Source organism: Macrotis lagotis, chromosome 4, assembly GCF_037893015.1.
Source record: "Macrotis lagotis isolate mMagLag1 chromosome 4, bilby.v1.9.chrom.fasta, whole genome shotgun sequence".
NCBI classification, from domain to species: Eukaryota; Metazoa; Chordata; class Mammalia; order Peramelemorphia; family Peramelidae; genus Macrotis; species Macrotis lagotis.
Genome location: NC_133661.1, coordinates 205,785,726 through 205,806,347, shown reverse-complemented (window position 1 = coordinate 205,806,347; position 20,622 = coordinate 205,785,726). Strand labels below are relative to the sequence as shown.

General features: G+C 37.9%; 1 protein-coding gene across 3 annotated transcripts; it reads left to right on the top strand.

Annotated features, from left to right (window-relative positions):
- The first annotated feature begins 6,627 nt into the window (after window positions 1-6,627).
- PATL2 (PAT1 homolog 2) lies at window positions 6,628-19,744 on the top strand. Of its 3 annotated transcripts, none has more exons than XM_074235297.1 (16): window positions 6,628-6,687; window positions 8,466-8,562; window positions 8,953-9,119; window positions 9,700-9,780; window positions 10,971-11,113; window positions 11,834-11,926; window positions 12,152-12,290; window positions 13,558-13,678; window positions 13,774-13,871; window positions 14,093-14,143; window positions 14,429-14,562; window positions 14,984-15,143; window positions 15,970-16,110; window positions 16,604-16,704; window positions 17,020-17,169; window positions 17,625-19,219. In XM_074235297.1, the coding sequence occupies exons 2-16, from the start codon at window positions 8,514-8,516 to the stop codon at window positions 17,725-17,727; spliced, it is 1,731 nt and encodes a 576-aa protein (XP_074091398.1). In that variant the 5' UTR covers window positions 6,628-6,687; window positions 8,466-8,513; the 3' UTR covers window positions 17,728-19,219. The 3 variants fall into 3 exon arrangements, with proteins under 3 accessions (XP_074091398.1, XP_074091397.1, XP_074091396.1); XM_074235296.1 differs by lacking the exons at window positions 6,628-6,687; window positions 17,625-19,219 and adding exons at window positions 7,568-7,779; window positions 19,631-19,744; XM_074235295.1 differs by lacking the exon at window positions 6,628-6,687 and adding an exon at window positions 7,568-7,779.
- Window positions 19,745-20,622: the final 878 nt, after the last annotated feature.

The following is a 20,622-nucleotide window of genomic DNA, read 5'->3' as shown; positions in this document are numbered from 1 at the left end:
CCTATTACTACTGCTGCTGCTTCTGCTACTGTTCCTCCTCCTCCTCCTCCTCCTCCTCCTCCCCCCCCCCACCACCACCACTACAAATATCACTACCATCACTTGGTATAGCTGAAATCTATATATTGCCAAATGAGGCCAAGAGAAGTTAAGGGACTTGGCTAGGTTTTTGAAGCTACTAAGGGAAGATTTGAACTAGGTCTTCCTTACTACCTACCTTGGACAAATTCCTTCAACTCTCTGAGTTCCTGTTTTCTTATACAAAATAAGGGGATTGGGGCAGCTAGGTGGCGCAGTGAATAGAGTCAGGAGTACCTGGGTTCAAATCCGACCTCAGACACTTAATAATTACCTAGCTCTGTGGCCTTGGGCAAGCCACTTAACCCCATTGCCTTGAAAAACCTAAAAAAATAAAATAAAATAAAATAAAATAAAATAAAATAAAATAAAATAAAATAAAATAAAATAAAATAAAATAAAATAGAATAGAATAAAATAAAATAAAATAAAATAAAATAAAATAAAATAATAAAAGGATTGAAAAAGACAATCTCCTACATTTCCTTTCTTCTCTAAGAAATATCCCCATTTCTCTGTTTCTTCAAAATTCTCAAAGAAGATAATAACCCAGGGCGGCTAGGTGGCGTAGTGGATAAAGCACCGGCCTTGGAGTCAGGAGTACCTGGGTTCAAATCCAGTCTCAGATACTTAATAATTACCTAGCTGTGTGGCCTTGGGCAAGTCACTTAACCCCATTTGCCTTGCCAAAAAAAAAACCTAAAAAAAAGAAGATAATAACCCAGCTTAAATAGCCATGTGAACAAAGGAGAAATTAAATGAGGAGTTTGGGAAACAAATAACCTAAAAAGAAAATACTATCATAGCCAAGGCAGAGAAATTTGTGAGATGAATTAATGATAATTTCATCCTTCAAAAGGTGGAAGAAGCAACAAAGAGAATTATTGTTGAACTAATTCCAACCAACAAAAAGTTGATTGCTGAAGTGGAAATTTCCGAGTTCAGAAAAAAGAGTGATAGGATCCAGTGACCTAGCACTCTGTAGGGAAGGGAAGTCCAAGAGGGATGTTAAACTTGGGAGACTTAAATGGTGAACACATAAGTAGAAATTGTTACAATAAGAGGAAAATTGGGGAAATTCCTAAAGAAGTCATCAACGACTCATAATAAGCAAGAGAAAGTAACTGAGGAGTACAAAAGGGTAATGTGATCTTTTTTAAAATTATGATTTTATTTCCTCTCCAATTACATATAAAAACAATTTTAGCATTCTTTTCTTTTTTCAAATTTTGAGTTCCAAATATTCTCCCTCCTTCCCTTCCTCTCCCCCCCCCCCCAACAATAAGAAAGCAGTTCATTTGACCTAGGTGATATGTGTATGTAAGTCATACAGAATATATTTCCACGTAAGTCAGGAAGTATGGTCTTCTAAGAATGGTATAAATAACACTAAATTCAAAATAGGTTGAGGCTGGCCATGAATGCTATGAGCAACAAAAAGAACTTTAAAAAAAAATCCATATTGGGGACAAGAGAAGAATCAAGAAAGGAATAGGACTAAAGCTCAGCATGGATGAGAATGAGGATGAGTGAAAAAGGCTGATCTACTTAGTTCTCTATTTTATTTTCTAAGTTGAATGGCTTTTAACCTGAGAATTACAGAACAAAAAAATGGTTAGCAAAGGAGTGGAAATTCAAGACAAGCTCTGGCTGGTGTTTCATGGGGGGGAAAATACATATATAACAATGGTTTAGGAGATCTGGGTTTTGGTCTATAGAGTACTTGGAGACAGGATAGGAGTCCCAGCTTTATAATTAACTAGTTATGTGACTTTGAATAGATCATGTAACTTCTAGTGTCCTTATCTATAAGGAAGGACTTTGATTATCTAACCTCTAAGATCCCTTCAAGTTCTAACTTTTTATGGCTTTGTAATTTAGACTTTGCTCTTTTTTCTTATCAGTATATGCATCATAGAAGACACATTAGAAACAATACACAAATATAATGAAATGTCTAGCCCAACTCCAGAAAAAGGTCTTATAATTTGTTTTAGTTTTGTCTCACATTTTCATGAGTGGATAAGTGACTATGGTAAATATATTACATGAAAACAGTTTAAGAAATTATGTTCAGTTATTTTTTTCATGTTAAAAATAGGAGGGCATGGGGCGGCTAGGTAGCATAGTGGATAAAGCACTGGCCCTGGAGTCAGGAGTACTTGGGTTCAAATCCAGTCTCAGACACTTAATAATTACCTAGCTGTGTGGCCTTGGGCAAGCCACTTAACCCTATTTGCCTTGCAAAAATATAAAAAAAAAAATAGGAGGGCAAAAAGAGTGGGAAGAGAGAGAAAAGAAACCAAAATGAGAAAAGAGCATGAAAAAGACTAATTCAAAGTTGAGTTTGAGTATGGTTAGATAGAACTCAACCAATAATTTTCCAGAGAGAGCCAAACTAAACTGACAAGAGAAATCAGGAAGTTTGGGAGAAAAGAACAATGACTTCAGAGGGTTTTTGTGGGAACTAAGGACATTTTTTGGTAAATCCATGTGGCCAGTTTTGAGGGCAGAGATTTGAATGAGGAATGTGAGTGGGAAAAAGGAACTAAGACAATACCTGGCATATAATTATCAAAGTTTAGAAAAGCTACCTTGCCAAAAAAAATTACTGTCTTATACTTATCTGCCCTAGATTTGAAATTCCTACCATGACAATCATTCCTTTTGGAGAAAGTATTATTATCTCCAGAAAAACCAAGTAAAAATACAGATGTTTTACAAGCCCTATTAACTCACTGGGACACATCATGGTGGCATGGGTAGCAAGCCAGTCTCAGGGTCAATAAGACCTTGGTTTAAGTCCCACTCCCAACACCTGCAAGCTGTAAAACACAGGCAACTCTTGCAGATTTTTAATCTGGGGTCTTTGAACTTATGTTCATTTTTGTTTTTTTATTTTTAATTACATTTCAATATGACTGGTTTCCTTCTCCAGTCTGCCAAAAGGGCAGAAACAATAACGGCTTTTCCTGAAACAATAATAGCTAAGAATTCCTTGAACCCTGCTCTTGAAAAAAATGACTTATTAGCCTGGATATGCCTGGTGCAAACCAAAAGCTTAAAAATGGAGTATGAGAGAGAGTGAGAAGTTTAGAATGATTCCTAAGGGACTTGAAAGGTTGGTGTTTCCCCTATACAGTAATACTGAAAGGGGATGGAGTAGGGAAAGAGTTTAGGGGTTAAGAGAAAGAGTTCCAAATTTTAGTCATATTGTGTTTAAAATGTCTTCTGGACCCAAGTTTGAGATGACACCTTTGTTTATATTATTAGTTAGTGGTGGTTAGTTTATTGGATTACTTGTTGCCTGAGATCAAGACCCCGAGTGGCATAAGACTGGTATATTCTGATGGCTAGAAAGGTCAAGGGCACTGAATGTCAAGGTCAAATGGCGGTGGATGGATAGAATGAGGATAACAAGGTGTCTAATCTGATAGTTGTGACAAAATGTAGCCTGATCACTCATTTAGTAGAAAGTTCCTGGTAATCTCCCACCAAGTAACTTTTTGTTGCTAGAAAATAGGTAAAAGTTCCCTTCCAAAGACTATAGGACTATGGACTCCTTTTAGCCAAAAAACCCTTTTAAGTGCTTACTATGCTTTTGTACTATGGAGATATAAAAACAAAAATATGAGTATAAAAACAAAAATATGAGTCTTCAAAAAGCTTATAATATATTGGTGGGGCAGAAATGACACAAAGGAATTGTGGTTTGATGAACAGTAATTAGAATCAGGATGGATCTCATATTATAGATTATTACTTCTCACTATGAAGTTTCTAGGTTCCTAGTGCCTGGAGTCCTCAACCTGTTTATGGAACATTTAGTGGATCATGACTCTTCCTCCATCCTACCCCCCCCCATTCCTTCTCATTTCCTTCCAATGTTCCCCAACTTTTCATCACATATGTTACTTAGGAGTAATACCAACACATCATGACAATGCTGTAAGGAGAAAAATCTACAATAATTTCCAAGCCCTCTTTATCTATTTGTGGATAAAATTATATCTGTAGTCAATAGGACCCAACCAGAAAGTGTTTTCAATTCTTCTTAGTAATATCAAGTTCCAATTTGATTCTCAGTATTTCTCTTCAAAATCTTGAGTATGAGCCCATTATAATACAGTGTTCAGATCACAAAGGAGTAACATGTCACTCTTCTATAATTTAGGTTAAACTAAAATATTTCATACTAACTCACCCTCCCCCTCTTCTGGGCAATTCAAAATAGTGGAAAATGTCAGTGATCCTAGAGACAGGAGAGATCTAGGTTTGAATCCTGCTTCTGAAACAAAAGCTGAGTGATCACAAACCATTCATTTAGTTTTCTCAAGTTTCCATTTTTTTACCTATAAAACAGGAATAATAATTCCTGAAGTAAATGAGCTAGAGAAGGAAATGACAAACCATTCCAGTATCTTTGCCAAGAAAACCCCAAATGGGCTCATGAAGAGTTGGACACAGTTGAAACAACTAAACAACAACTTACCTGACAAGAGTGTTGTGAAGATCAATGAAATAATATACATAAAGTGCTTTGTAAACATTACAAGTATATGTATGTGAGTTATTGTTACTAGGTCCATGTCATATTTTCTTTATAAAATAGAGCTTACCTTAATGTAGGGAGGTTTCAGAAAGGAGTAGCAAGGAGATAGCTCTTCAATGACCAAGCTGGTTTAATTAAATAACATTAATAAAAAATATCAGATTCATTGCATGGCTCGTATGAGTTAATAATTCTGACTCCTTTAATGTTTTCTAGTAACTCTCATAATGACTAATGAATAACTAACAGTTCAGGAGAATGAGAGCACAAGAAGTTTCACTTTCTGTATTTCTAGCATAGTGCTTTGTAGCATAATTGGCATTTAATAAATTCTGAGTTTCAGAGACTTATACCCATAAGGGGCCTTAGAACTCGGAGTCCAATTTTCTCATTTTGTAAATGAGATAACAGAGAGGGTGACACAGTAAATACATATCAGAGATAGTACACCAATCCAAGTCTTCCTACTCCATGCTACTTTGTTCAATGAATGAACATACATAGACACAAAAGCCTTAAAAAAGAGATCTTTTGGCACCTAAGAGATATTAAATCAATGAAACTGATAATAAATGTCTGTTTTTGGTTATTGGTATCAATCTAAACTTTACTTCAACTCAAGGCACATTGAAATAACCTCAGTGTTATTTATCTAATATAAACATCAGTGTAGGCATTAGACTGTCTCCTCCATAGTAACAAACCCTGATCTATGTAATACTCTAAGGTTTAGGTAGCTCAAATACTTAATGAACAGGAAATGAGGTGAAGCAATGAATAGAGCCTTGGTCTTACAGTCTAGAAAATGCATGTTCAAATCCTGTCTCAGACACTTAAATAGTTCTGTCAATCTAGCCAATTCACTGAAGCTTTCTTAGCCTTTGTTTTCCTGTCTGTAAAATGGGGATAATGATAGCACCTACATCCCAAAGTTGATGGAAGGATCAAATGAAATAACATGTATGGTAATCTGCAAACCTTACAACAATACTAGTTATCTTAAATAATTGTCACAACAATTCTGTGAGTCAGGCAATAATAAAAACATACATTACATATTGCCTTAAAATTTCTAAAGTCCTTTACATACTTTATTTCATTTTTTTTCAGATGTTGGAACTGGGGCTCAGAGAGGTTAATTTGTCCATATTCACCTAGTTAGTAAATGTCAGAGCCAAAATTGGAACCCAGGCCTTTCTGTCTTTATATCAAGGGGTCTATCTACTATTCCATGATACTAGTCATCTTGAAATGCCTCCTCTTATTTTCCCTTTGAGAATCTGAATGGAATAGGCATTGGATTTAATTTCCACCCATAAGGAAATCAATCCAAATGTTGGATACATTAGGATTATTTTGAAGATTACTATATCCAAATAGATCTTTCTTGCCCAGCAAAGTGTATACTTTCCATAGAAGGCAAGTTTAGACCTCTACAGATCTCTGTTTGTTATTTTTCTTTCCCATTCCATAGCTGTGACTAAATCATTTGGTTAAACTATAACAGATAAGAAAATCCCAGGGCAAGGCCCAAGCCAAGACTAAAAAGAAAATGACAAGCTGCTGGGAGGGCCTGAGACTGCCACACACCTGGGGCTGGGGAGTTGTTTTCTAAAATACCACAGATCAGCAGTTACTTAACTGCTCTGTGGTTTCTTGAAGCTTCTGTCTGTACATAAACACATAGTTCCTCATAGGGAAGAAAAACCTTGTCCTCAATTCAGTTCCAAAACTCTGAAATTCATTGGTTGACCCTTTTCTCAGTAATGCCAAGTTATTTATTAGCACCTAAGAAAAACAGCTGAAGAGCAATTAGTTAAAGGTATTTAACCAATCACAATTTCTGAGAGAGTACACTTCTCATCTACTTGAATTTTTTTTTCTAGTTCAGATTTCTGATCCCTAGTGAACATAGTGATCATGTCCCCTAGTATACATGAACAGCTCTAGCCTCTAGGAAAAAAAAGAATTCTCATTATACTTTTTTTCCCCAAAACAGAACAAGTAATGATATGTGGAATTTCAGCTGAGTGCAAAGGTTGTGTTCACAAGACAAGGTAATTTTAAAAAAGTAGATTGTCTTCAGGTGGTCCTTTGGATTTTATTATTCCCTAGATCTGTACAGTTATCTCTCTTGTATATCTAGACATCTTCCTAAATTCAAATCTGACCTCGGGCACTTATTAGATCTGTGACTTTGGGCCAGTTACTTAATCCTGTTTGCCTCAGTTGCACATATACAAAATGAGCTAGAAATGGAAATGGCAAACCATTTTAGTATCTTTGCCAAGAAAACCCCAAATAGGGTCTTGAAGGGTTGAACATGACTAAGAAACAACTGGACAACTTCTAGACCAGGACTGTGTTACTATTTGTTAAAGCATATTACATGGATAATCCATCCAAGTCTTTTTTTTGTTAAGATAAGACTTCTATTACCCAATCTATTAATAGAGGACACTCATTAGAGCTAGTCAATGGATCAGAAAGTACATTTCTCTGTGCCAGTAATCAAAATGAATCAGTTCTCCATAGATACCTATGCTATAGAGAAGATTCCACCATTGTGAGCTTCAGGGAAAAGTTCCTCCTCACAGAACTAATTGCTGAATTGTCTCTGCTTTCACAAGCACTTCCCCTAGGAAAATGGCTATCGTTCTCAAAAGGTACCAAGATGACAGAGAGAAAAACAGTTTCCTCCTTCCTATTTCTAGTTCCAAAACATGTATAGACATAAAGTAGAATGTGGTGTGTAGCTTCTAGTGTAATGGAAAAAGTGTGGAATTTAGAGTTAAAAGACCTGAATTCAAATGTATTTTGTTACTCACCATCTCAAATCACTTAACCTGTCTAAGAAAATTAGATTAGATTCCTTCTAACTCAAAATCTTATGAGTCTATAGGTTCTGGAGACCTTTTAATCTCAGCATTTCCCATTTTCAATCATACAAGCTCTTCCTCTCCTTCCAGTTATTCCCTAATTTTGCTCCTACACTCCTACTAAAATCCTATAACTGGAGAGTACTGTCCCTTTAAATAGAGAATGTGTGTGGGATGCAGACCTTTAAATAGCTCGACCTAGAAGGTTCTGGCTCCAGGACAGATGCTGCCATGGCCCGATGTAACCAAAATCTCATAGACAGCCAAGTTGTAAGTGCTAAGGGAAGAATAAAGTTACTCTGGATTTCTAATGTAAATTTTCTCCTTTCATATAATGGTTTCACCACCTCTTTTTCCTAATAGTAGAGAAGTGCCAGTGGCTTCAGCACTACCTTTCCTTCTTCCAATTACTTCTTAGTTTAGCTTGGGTTGGTGAGAGGTGTAGGGGATAGAGAGCTGTCCTCTGAGTCAGAAAAAAATCTTGTTTCAAGTCCTGCTTCGGACAAATACTGGTTGAATAACCCTGAGCAAATCACCTAACTTTCTAGTGCTCTATAAATTGCAGAAAACATACTGACCTATATTGGCAGAGGGAGTTTTCTTGTCCAAGAGTTCCTTATTTAAATTTAGTCACAGGTCTATTTCCTATGGTAACCTTTAGTTGGAGAGTTGGAGTGTAAAGTTTATCCCAGTATCTCTTTTTCCTTCTCCCTTCTTTCCCTCCTCAGATTTGATTTCAGGTTCTCCTGACTCCCAGTGCCACTGTAGCTTTGTTTTCCTTCTGCCCTGAGGATGTGGATAGTGGACAGTAGAGACTAAGTTATTACTCTCCTTTTGGAGAGTTAATCAATTGCTTCCTTTCTGTCTGACCTCTCTCCTGGGGATGGGACCTGAGTCTTTTCTGGGTAGGGTTTCTAGTGGAAGAAAGATATCCCTAAGGGTTTGCCCTGTCACAGGTCTTAGAGGATTACTTTTTGGATAATGAGAGTCTGCCTGTGGAAGAGATGGCAACTGGGGCAGTCAACCCACTTGGCAAAATGGATTGTAGCAAAGGTATGCTGGGGAGACAAAATGTCAAGATGAAAAACCGAGGAACTCACTAGGAGGGGAAGGATTACTGGGGCAGCTGTAACTGATACCCAATTAAAAAGACAACAGAAAATAAAGGGTTGTTAGGTGTGGGAAAGAGATGGCTTGAAGGCCCTTATTTTAGAAGAAGTCGACAAGAATTTGAAACTAACCAGGCTTAGAATATTTTAATGGCCTGGGCTGGTTTACATACATGGGATATTCAGAGGAAGTGATGGTCTCCATAATGCTAAGTATTTTTATATATAGGACATAAAGTAGCCCAGGGTGGGGATATTCAGGAAGCAGTTTGTTTAGTTTGCCTGGGGCATAATGAGCTTCCTAAATTAGAGCTCTGGACTGCCCTTTCTCCAGATTCAGACTTAACCGAGCAAGGAGCAGGACAAGCCTTTGGTCCCCAGATTTCTCAGAAGGCTAACAGAACACATGAAGAGGACATTGAGGAGGAGAAAGAAAAGGAGGAAGAGGAAGAGAATGAGTTGGGAGATCCAGCAGTGCTTAGTGCCATCCCTGGAGCCCAGGTGCTATAGCGGAAGGAACTTATGCTCTCCCCACCACTCCCATTACTCAACCTCTCTCTTATTTCCCTTTTAGTTATTCCCCATCAGCCTCGAATATTGCCTTAACTTCAAGTAGTAATATTTTGCTCAGGGCTTAAGAAGTTATTTCCCACCTAAGTTTAACTTTCACACTACCATTCCTCCTCAATCCATTTTTATGGCTTAGTTTGCTTCCTATAGTTAATAAAGATGAAAAACAAAGGAGGAGAAAAGATGGTACAGAAAGGAAATAAGGTTCTGACCCTGTGAAAAAGCTAGAGCTCTTTTGGTCTATTTCTGCATTGCTTATCTTGCTCCCTACTTAGAAGAATAAAACTTAAGTCAATTTGAAGATTTATTTTTATTCAAGTGAAGTACCCAAATAACTCTCTTAAAGAAGGAAAAATGGTTCATTTGAAGTGGACTTAACATGGGTAAGACTAGCGAGAGCCATGAGTGGCTGGCTAGCCTTTCAGCCCCTTCACACTCTGAGGACATGGAATAGGCCTTTGCAGAGGATAACATAAAGATCTCAAAAGTCTACTTTTTATCCTTATTGTAGAGAGGACACAAGGACTCTCCAAAACTCAAGGCCTCCAATGTGCTTGAGATGTCTCCAGTATCCTTTCACTTTCTGTGTCAGGTAAGTCAGGTACTTTCTCAACCTCATGGAAGAGTTGGCTGAGTCCTGGAATGAATGAAAATCTAAAACATATTTAACTGTTCCCTATTTCTGGAGAACTGAGTCTCAGGGTAGCTAGGTGATGCAATGAATAGAGCATAAGCCCTGGAATCAGGAGGACCTGAGTTCAAATCCAACATCAGACATTTAATAACTGCTTTAGCTGTGTGACCTTGGGCAAGTCACTTAACCCCATTGCCTTAAATAAATAATTTCTTTTAAAAGAGAACTGAGTCTCCTCTGATCCCTGCTCTGAAAAATAAAAATTAGATTAGGTGATACACCAATAGGTATATAGGATATATGGCCCATTTGTTTAGGACTACAATGAATTGGGTTTGTTTGCAGTGAGGTTTGTCTACTGAAATATAGTGGGAGAGAGTCCTGGTTCTAAACTCCTTTCTATGCTTTCAATTAAGGTGATTGGGTAATATCCCAGGAGGATGAGAACCTGGAAAGAGTAGCATGCCAGGCTATAATAAGCAAATGATAAAGCAGACAGTATGACAAAGAGGTAGGGAAAGGAAGTGAAAGAAGCTAGCCCCCTCTTGTTGGATAAAGGAAGGGGGAGGGAAAAAAGGATCCTGAAACTGGGAAGCCATATGGAAGTGACAGAGCAGGGTTGACTCATTGAGGTTAACTAATAGTATGAATGGATTGTTTTATGCTGATGAATTTGCTGGATTAGTGTTAGGAATGTTTATTTGGAAATGTCCATCAAAATCCTATTTTTATCACAGAATAGATAAGTAGAATACCTTCCTGCTATTGATTTTTTCCTAATTACCTTGAGTCTTAAAAATGGTGTATAAAATCCCAGGAGGGAATTCTGTTTGAGAGGTAAAATGTTGGGAACACTTTCCATGGAAAAAGAAGTCCACGAGGTAAAAAAAAAAAAAAAGCTACTTAGAGGATAAAATAGGAGAAAGGTTGGGAGACTTGGTCAAATGAGACCTTTCTAGGGGGCAGCTAGGTGGCACGGTGGATAGAGCACCAGCCCTGGAGTCAGGAGTACCTGAATTCAAATCTGACCTCAGACACTTAATTACCTAGCTGTGTGGCCTTGGGCAAGCAACTTAACCCCATTGCCTTGCAAACCCCCCCACAAAATGAGGCTTTTCTTTCCTTAAGTCTTTTGATTCCTTCCTCAGACAATGGACTATTTATCTCCAATCTCTTTTCGAACTGCATTTCCAAGTGCCAGCTCCCCAGCATGCCACTTTGGACCTCAGCTGCCCTCACCAGACCCGTCTCTCTTCTATAGTCCTCCAGCATCATGGCCCCCAAGGTTCAGGTACTTTGAATTTTGGAGACTGCCAGAACTTTGTATATGCCCTTCCCTTAACCAATTCTAAGCAATATTATCCACAGAAGACTAAGACCACTGTATCCTTTGAAAAAAGAATCAGACTTAAAGCAGAAAGGCACCTTGGAGATCTTTTCCAAATCTCTTTATGAGGCTTAGAGAAACTGTGACTTGTTTAAGTTTACTTGGCTAATATATTATTGGCAGATCTGGGGTTCAAAATTGGGTTTCTTGAATCCCAATCTAGTGAGGGTTTTTTAAACTATTGCATTGCCTCCCTAGGAAGAACAATAAGGATTATATCTTGAAGAGGAACTGAAAGTAAGAATAGGGAAATGGAAAGTAGTTCCAAGAGTCTTGACCTTTTCTGGAATTGTAAAAAGCTGTCTCTTTACAGAAGTCCTCTTAAAACAGGGGTACTTAACCTCATTTGTGCATAGATCCCTGTAGCAGTTTGGTATAGCCTATGGATCCTTTCTCAGAATAATGTTTTTAAGTACAAAAATACAGAGGATGCAATTACATTGAAATACCATCTTCAAAATATTAAATTAGAAAAAAAAAAACCAAGTTCACAGATCCCATGTTAAGATCCCTTATCTTAAAGGAAGTTCTGGGTAAATACCACCAATGTCAAACTAGCTAAGTTAATAGCAGGAGATGGGGAGATAAGAACCTGCTTGCCATCTTGTGTGAGTTTCTCTCTAGCCTCCCCAGTCACCAGACCCAGTTGCATCCCCAGCACCAGAGGATCTTGCAGAAGCAGCAACAGGAACAACAGCGTGGTCATAAACAAGAGAGGTAACATTAGACAGGATGCAGAAGTAGGGGATTTGTTTGCATGAGGGATATTCCCCCCCTGTGAGGGGGAAACCAGAATGTCTGCATGATTGGGTCTCCCACCTTTGTCATCCCTGTCCCCCATCCTTCCCAGTAAACTATCCTCCATTCCTAGCCTCTCTTTTGGGAGAGTGAAGGGGGTGTGAGAGGCCCAGACATCAAAAGAATGTTCTTCCTCACTTAAAGTCCTCATGGGAAACTATGGTCCCAGAAGCCAGATCCTTATGCTGGTCTCATGAATCAAAAGGAGAAAGACTGGGTGATCAAAGTGCAGATGGTTCAGCTACAAAGTGAGAACCCCCAGTTGGATGACTACTACTATCAGGTAAGCACCTTAATTGTATGCTAGTACAGTGGCAAATTCCTGTCCTGGATTTCCACCTTTTATCTGTGTGACTTGGGGCAAATCACAAAGTCCCTCTCTTCAGTTTCCCCATATATAAAATTAAGGGATTAGACTAGATCACCTCCCAAAGTTCATTCTATCTCAATCTAAGATCTTCTCAAGTATTAAACAAGCATAACCTAGCTATATCTTGGTAGGAACTCCTTGTTTCTTCATAGAAGTTCTTAACCTGGGATCCTTGAAACCAAAGATTTCAGGGGGTCTGTAAACTTGGATGGGGAAAAAACTTATTTTTTTTATTTTTACTAACCTCTACCCAAAGTTTAACATTTTCTTTGATCAGGAGGGTAAGCAATGAGCCACAGTTCTTATTAGTAATGTGACCTGTAACTTTGTCAGTAATAATAATAATCAGAGATCTTTTCATGTAACATATTATAGTTGTTACAGATGTCTTGAAATTTAGTTTTGTTCATTACCACTTAAAAATTACAAGAGATGTTAAAACTGCCATTAGAACGTGCTATCACAATCTTCATTTCTATAGATATTTAAATATAATTAATTTTTTTGAAACCCTAATTTGTTTTATTCACTTAAAAAATTTATTCTGAGAAGGCATTCATAGGTTTCACCAGACTGTCAAAGAGATTCCTGATACCAAAAATAGGATGAGAATTCCTGTCTTATAACATCTAATTGACACATTTTGGATTGATAATCCTTCAATCCACTGCACATTAACTCAACATTGACTTAGTTTGTTAGTGAATAGGGTCAGGAGATGCCAAATCAAAATTCCCAAAGCTAAATCTTAGAATGTGGTTTCTACCATTGCACTAACCTCTTTGGGTTGGTTAAGCAAGAGTCTGTTTACAAAATTGAAACACTTTCCCTTACTCTGTGACCTGGGTAGGTGATGGCAATCTTACCCCTGCTCTTTCTCCAAGGCATGCATTACTCTAGCCATCTTTTTTGCCCAAAATTACTCTTTTCATTTCCCTAACTTCAGAACCAAGACCCTATATTTTCCCCATTCCTATTCACTCTCAGTTCTTCCTTTTTTTTTGTCATGGCTTGCTTCTCTCTTCTCTAACCATTTGCATTTTTCATACTAAAAAGAACCTAGCTTCTTTAGAATGGGGTATAAGGAAATGTTTTGATCCACTTTCTTCCTAGTCAGACATGACCTCTGTTTTTCTTCCCATCCTTCTACATGTCCTTCCTGAACTCCCCTTAATCACAGGAATATTACCAAAAGCTGGAGAGAAAACAAGCCGATGAGGAGCTACTTGGGCAAAGGGGCAGGTTGGAATCACCTAAGTTGGTGACACCTTACATTCAGAAGTCAGACGACTATGAATCAGGTAGGAGTGGAGCTTGCTTTGGGTAGGGTGACTTGTGAGTAAACTGAGTAAGAGGGGAGTAATGGCTAGGCCTCACTTGGCTTATTTTTCCCCAGTGGTTCGAATTGAAGGTTCTTTAGGCCAGGTGGCAGTATCTACCTGTTTTGGTCCCCGTCGAGCCATTGATGCAGTGCCACATGGCTCACAGGAACAGGTAGGTTTGTTATGCATCTATAACTTCTTTAATCTATTTTATTTTAATGTTAGAAAAGTCCTGGTGTTATTCAGTTCCTTAAACTGAGTTCAGAAGTCAGACCAACCCCAGCTTTCTGATCAGACTTTGCTTAAGATCCTTGGTTTTTAGATTTCTAGGAATCAGACAGGTTTTTAGATTTCTAGAAATCAGACAGGTAAGCTAGTATCTTTTCTCCCCAGGATACAGCTATATATAATCAGAAGCTTCAAGTACTATATCGGATTGAGAAGGTAAGACCCTTTATTTAGCTCCTAAGAGATGAATCCATGGGCTTCAAACAAATTTTCCATCAGCTATTTCTAAATAAAAGAACAGAATCTACCTTTTCATTGATTTCATGTTTTGACCTACCTCAACCTACAATTTCCCTTCCTAATGAAGTCTAGAGGTTCAACTATGACTCTCTCTAATAATTATAGCCCCATTCATGCTGGTGCTCATGAAAAATTTGGGGGGAGGGAAAGTTGCCTATAGGTTGGGAGGTATTCAGCAGATTTATACTTCTTTCTTTCCAGATGTTTCTTGAACTGTTGAAACTGGAGGAGAATCAGAAGGGTATGCTAGCAAAGTCCTATTACTATGAGCTACAGAGCAAACAGCTAGAGAAGATCTACCAAACCTTAAGGACTGGTGATCAGGACAATTCAGAGTAAGCACATTTGACCCCCCCCCACCCCATTTACCATAGAACTTACGGGATAGTTAGGGAATAGTCCCATTCTGGGGGAAACTATACTTAGCTCATTTCTCTAGAACATCTTTTTTTTTTAACAAGGCAGTAGGGTTAAGTGACTTGCCCAAGGTCACACAGCTAGGTAATTATTAAGTGTCTGAGGTTGGATTTGAACTCAGGTCCTCCTGATTCCAGTGAGTCACCTGCACCACCTAGCTGCCTCAACATCTTTCTTGATATTACATTTCTACAAGCCTGACATGCTTGGGTCATAATCCTTACTCTGCTACCTATGAACTGTGTGATCTTGGACAAATTTCCTCATCTGTCAAATTAAGAAGTTGGACGAAATCGGTCCTGTCTAGCTCTCAATTCTGTGATCCACTCTCAATTGCAGAGAGGCAGCAAATGGATTCCTACAAGTACTATCAGTGAGGAAAGGAAAGATCCTTGTAGCTCGGCTACTACTACTTCTTCCACGGGATCAAGCAGTCCATCTTGTCCTATCAATCACCAGTCACTTGCCCTTCTTAATTCAAAGGGATACAGCTGATCAGGTACAGTGAGATTCGGCAGTGTGCCTTAATCTACCAGAGATCAGTCATGATATTATTCTTTTGGAGGCTCTTCCAGAGAGGTATTTCCATGGACCTGAATTTTTCCATGGTATAGACCAGGGCTGTCCAATTTACTTTTAAAAGTTTTTATTGAAAACTTTCAGTGAGAGCTCTGCAGGAACTCTGCTTCATTTACTAAAGCGTTTAGTAAACCCACAGGCAGGTTGCATAAAATCACCCTTTGGGCCAACTCTGATATAGACCATAGCCCATTCATGCCTTTTTATATCATGGAATTCTTGTCCATGTCCTCCCATTAGGGGATCACCTTGTGTACTAAGGACTTTCATCCTAATATTATGGAAATTAAAGATAGCAGTAATTTATTCACCTGTGCTATTTAGTTCCTTTCCTGAATCAAACAGTTAGGAAATATGTTTTATATATATATATGTATATATATATATATATATATATATATATATATATGCTATTTCATCTAGAAAAGAACACAGACTCTGAAATGATAACCCAGTTAAGACAGACAGTGATGTCTATATGTATGTAATTGTAAGACTTAGGTAAAGGAGTCATGCTTGTAGGTGTTAAACCCCCAAGTCTTCTTTCCTTTAAGGCATTATGCAAAAAATGGGCTTGATGGGGGTGGTAGAGGATAATTTGGAAGATCATAAATGATAACAGAATTGAGTTGAATGACAGAGCTAATAAGAAGGATAGAAAAGAACAAAGTGGAGGATGTTAGAATGAGCTTATTCATGGAACAATTCCTTTTGAAATGGTATCTGGCCTTTTCCCTTACCTACAGGCCCTACATATGCTTTTCAAACCCCTGGGAAAGTGCATCAATCTCTTAGCCTTTAGTGAGCTTCTCCAAGGACTTCAGGGACTGATAATGCTACAACCTGGATCCCAAGAGCGGCCAATCACTGTAGTCCTTCAGAACCAGGTATTTGGTCTATAAAACCATAGAAACTTGCCTGAACATAGGTCACTTCTAATTTTGGTGAATTAGAATCTAATTAACTGGATGGTTATGAATAATAGAAAGGGATGACCTCTAGGTCCTTTCTACAAACCTTCTTATTCCAGCCACACTTAGAAGTAGTGTGACCCAGGGCAAGACACTCTTTTCTTGAATTTCCTCATCTACAAAATGGGATCAAAAATAGCACCTAACTCCCAGGGTGGTTGTGAAGATAAAATGAGATATTTGAAAATTGCTTTGAAAATCTTAAAAGCATACATAAATGATAACTATTATCATCTAGCCTTCTTAGAGGAAAAGATCAGAATTTCTTCAGTCCATGTAAAATCCTGACTACTCACAGAGGTTAAATTTCATTAGAGAGAAAACTTCTTCTGAATCAGGTGAAGGAAGCAAGGCCTTGGGAGTCACAGAATACTTAATTTTATTTCTTTCCTTTTGTCCCATTTCTTAGTTTGGGATCTCCTTGCTCTATTCACTTCTGAGCCACGGGGAGCAACTGGTGTCCTTAAATTGTTCCTTAAAGCAACAGAGTAGTAATGATCTTGCAATTTGGTAAGTCAACATTCACACAGAACTTCTTTAGCACCCTATTATCTTTGTCCTGGATTGCATAAGATTTTTCCTGCCCTTACATTTTTCTAACCTGGGTAAAGAAGGGAGAAGGTTTGAGTGAGCTGAAGGCAGTTTATCTTTAGTACCTCAAGGGTATGGATAGCTGGTGGTCCTTCTGTTCAGCTGACTAAGATGCAAAGAATGGAGGGAGTCTAAAGGAAGCTGCTGGTACCTGAGAACTTATACCCTTTTTGGGCCCTACGTGTATCATGCTCTGGTTATTCTATCTCACTCTGAGCTTTCTTTTCCCTGTAGGACAGACATGGTGGTTCTGATTGCCTGGGAAATATCCCACATGTCCACCACTTCTCTGGCAGAGCCACTCGTTGTCCCCAGCAACCTCCTCTCCCTGTTCTGCCGTTATGTGGACAAACAAATAGTACAGCAATTAGAAGCCAGTCGAGTGTAAGTGGGGATTGAAGAGATATAATAACCTTTATTTTAACTTCATCCTAGTTTCTATTCTATTTCTCTCCATATTCTCTTTTCTCCAGAGTTTAATAGGCGTTATTTTTTTTAATAGGGGCTGGTTTTAATTGACTTTGGGGTAGAGTTCTATAGTGCACTATCTCAGTTCTTCTACCTTTATATTTACTCTAGAACTCAACAATTAGGGAAAGATACTTAAATTACGGGCATCACTTTTTCCCCTAGTGGATTCTTGAGTTGACAGGTATTTTATTTGATTCTGGCACAGATTCCAGACACTTACTATGTTAAAAACCTAGCTTTTTACCTCCCAGAAATTTAACCTTCTGAGAAGTCTATGTAAACTGTATTTAGTTCTCTTATGATTGCTTCAGAATTTGAGTTAGTGGACCAAAGCCTGCCCACAACTGGTTCTATTCTTGTTTTTGCAGCTATACTCCAATGGCTACTGACCTGACTTGTTTGGGAAAATTATCCTGTCCACCTCTAAACCAGTCTGTTAGGGCTGAAATAGAAGAAGGGAAAATTCACTGAAAGAACTGTGTCCTTGGAAATAATATGAAGGATTTTTTGATTCTCCAGAAAGGATACAATGGGGACTCCAGGTTTCTCTACCCTTCTCCTAATGAGGACAGAAACCTAGAATCGTTGGAAGAGAGAACTGGGCAGTGCATCATTTAAATTAAAAAGCTCATATAAAACCAGAACAAATGAGTGCTGAAATATTGCTTTGATAAAGGTCCATTTTACCCTCCCCCATTTCCAAAAATAGCTTTCCCTCTCCTTCTGCTAAACATCTTTACTAGGAACAAATGAAGTAGGTTTTTTTACCAAATGAATGGGAATATAGTAATAGTAAAGAGGTCTCTCTCAAAAGAACAGGAATGATAGATATGTGTCCTACTACGTAACAAAATCAGTTATTTTTCTCAGTGATAATCTTATCTTTTTCCTTGGCTCTAATTTTGAACCTTATTTCATTCATAGAGAAGTCAATTTCCCTTACAATCATGAAATGGGTCCCTGAAGTTTTTTCCCTTATAAACAATGATATGGAAGAATTTCTCCCTCCCTCTCACCAAATATCTTTTATTAATAATAAGGGCCAACATTTATATAATACTTTAAGATTTACACAATATTTTGTCACAATAATTGCTAATCATTATCATTAGGAGATAGGTACTAATCATTATCATTAGGAGATAGGTACTATCATTATTTCCTTTTTACAGATGAGGAAACAGAGAATGTCTAAGCCAGATTTGAACTTGAATCTTTCTGACTCTATTCCAGGATATTATACCACCTAACTGCCTCTGTTTAAAGGTCTTCCTTCCTTCTTTATGACTCTGGTTTCATTAAGAATGAGTATTATATAATTCATTTATACCTCATCTTGTATAATTCTGTCTATAATGTCTCTTCTAAAGAGTATTTACCCAGTGGTCTCACGGTCTTCCTTTTATGTCTTGTATCAGTTTTTAAGAACCAGTGAAGAGGGTGGCTAGGTGGTGCAGGGGATAGAGCACCGGCCCTGGAGTCAGGAGTACCTGAGTTCAAATCTGGCCTCAGACACATAATAATTACGTAGCTGTGTGGCCTTGGGCAAGACACTTAACCCCATTACCTTGCAAAAACCAGTGAAGGACTTAGTTGTCCATCTATTTTATCTTTTGTCAGAGCTGATACCTGAACTTTTTTCAACAATATACTTTTAAGATAATTTCCTATGATTTCTGCTCAAGTTATTATTTGTAATACTCTGAAGCCTGATAGCTTCCATATAGATCTTCATTGTCTTCTGGGTCACCTATAATTTTAATTCTTCAGGAACTATAGTGGTGAATGAAATTGTCATCTCAATACTATAGTGCCCTTTGACTACCTGGAAGAAAAACTTAATTCACTGAATGTAATGGGAGTTTCTCTCATCTAGGCCCTCATAGCTTACCTGGTTGATGTTACCTTCACATGGAAGATGCTTTGGAGATTTGTAATGGGGACGAGTGTAAATAAACTAGACATTGCTAATATTTTTTTTTTCAGAAGGGAATGGATGTTAAAACACAGGATAGTGAAGTCCATTATAGAATGAATAATATGTTTTTTTAAAAACATCTGGAAATTAAATTATGGGAAAAACTGTTCTATTTCTCTCCTATTCTCATCCTGGTTAATTGGAACATCTCCATTACCCAACTAAAATATCTGACCTGATTTATAGTCCTTCTAACCTTTGTCTTTATTCAGTTTCTTTATCCTTACATTTGCTGACATCTCTTCACAGACTTTATCAGGATAAAGGCAGGCAGCCTTCCACTTTAGTTTGACATTTGTAAAGGACTTATGTTCCACACAGGGTGGTCTTTTGTGGGGGGGGGCATTTATCCTTGAGCTATAGCAAACAATAATCTGTCATCATTGATTTTGACAGAAAATGGGCTGCATTGGAGCCCAGAAACTGATTTGGATGTTGGGGAGATAGAGAATGTGATTCCTGATCTCATGAAGCTTATCAATAGGTAAAAGTTCTATAATAAACATACACATGGAGCAAGATCAAGTGTGCTGCATAGATTCAAAATAATTCATCTGAGTCAGCTTTTACTACTTTCCTATATGATCTTTTTCCATCAGAGTTTGGAGCTGAAAGTATTTTAGAAGCCATTATTTTACAGTTAAAGTACCTGGGCTCAGCCTATTCAGGTGACTTTCCCAAAGTTATACAATTAGTAGATGCTAGGTCCTCTGACTACATATTTTAATAGAAAAATCATGGCAGCTCAAATCTCTGCTCTGTTATTACCCATATAACCTTAGAGCCACTTCCAGGGCTCTATTTCCACTGCCTTCTCTATAACACTTTTGTATTGATCTTGGATTATGGTTATTTGTGTAACCTGTTTTCTCACCTTCTAAACCAGGGCTTCTTAACTAGAGAAGTCACAGATAAGATTTTGGGGAAGGGTGGGGAGTGTCTATGAACTTGCACTTTATTTTGTTTTTAAAAACATTCTGCCAAAAGAGTCCATCATACTAAAGATTAAAACCCTTGATATCTGTCCAAATTATAAAATTGGTTCCCCCTCCCCCAATATATTTTAGATATTTTTGAATCACTTCTGTGCCATTGTGTTCTCCTGCACACAGAAAGCAATCTCTTTTTAAATAATGTCTTTGATTATGAACGGTACTGAAAATTTACAAAGAGTTTTTACATATTCTCTAGGAGCAGGTAGCTAATGGTGTTAGGGAAAGATAGCTGGCCCCTGAAATTAGGAAGACACCTCTTCCTGAATTCAAAACCTGTTTGTTTACTAGCTGTGTGATCCTGGACAAGACACTTAATCCTGTTTGCCTCAGTTTCTTCATCTGTAAAATGAGGAGATGGCAAATTACCCCATAACTCTGCCAAGAAAAATCCAA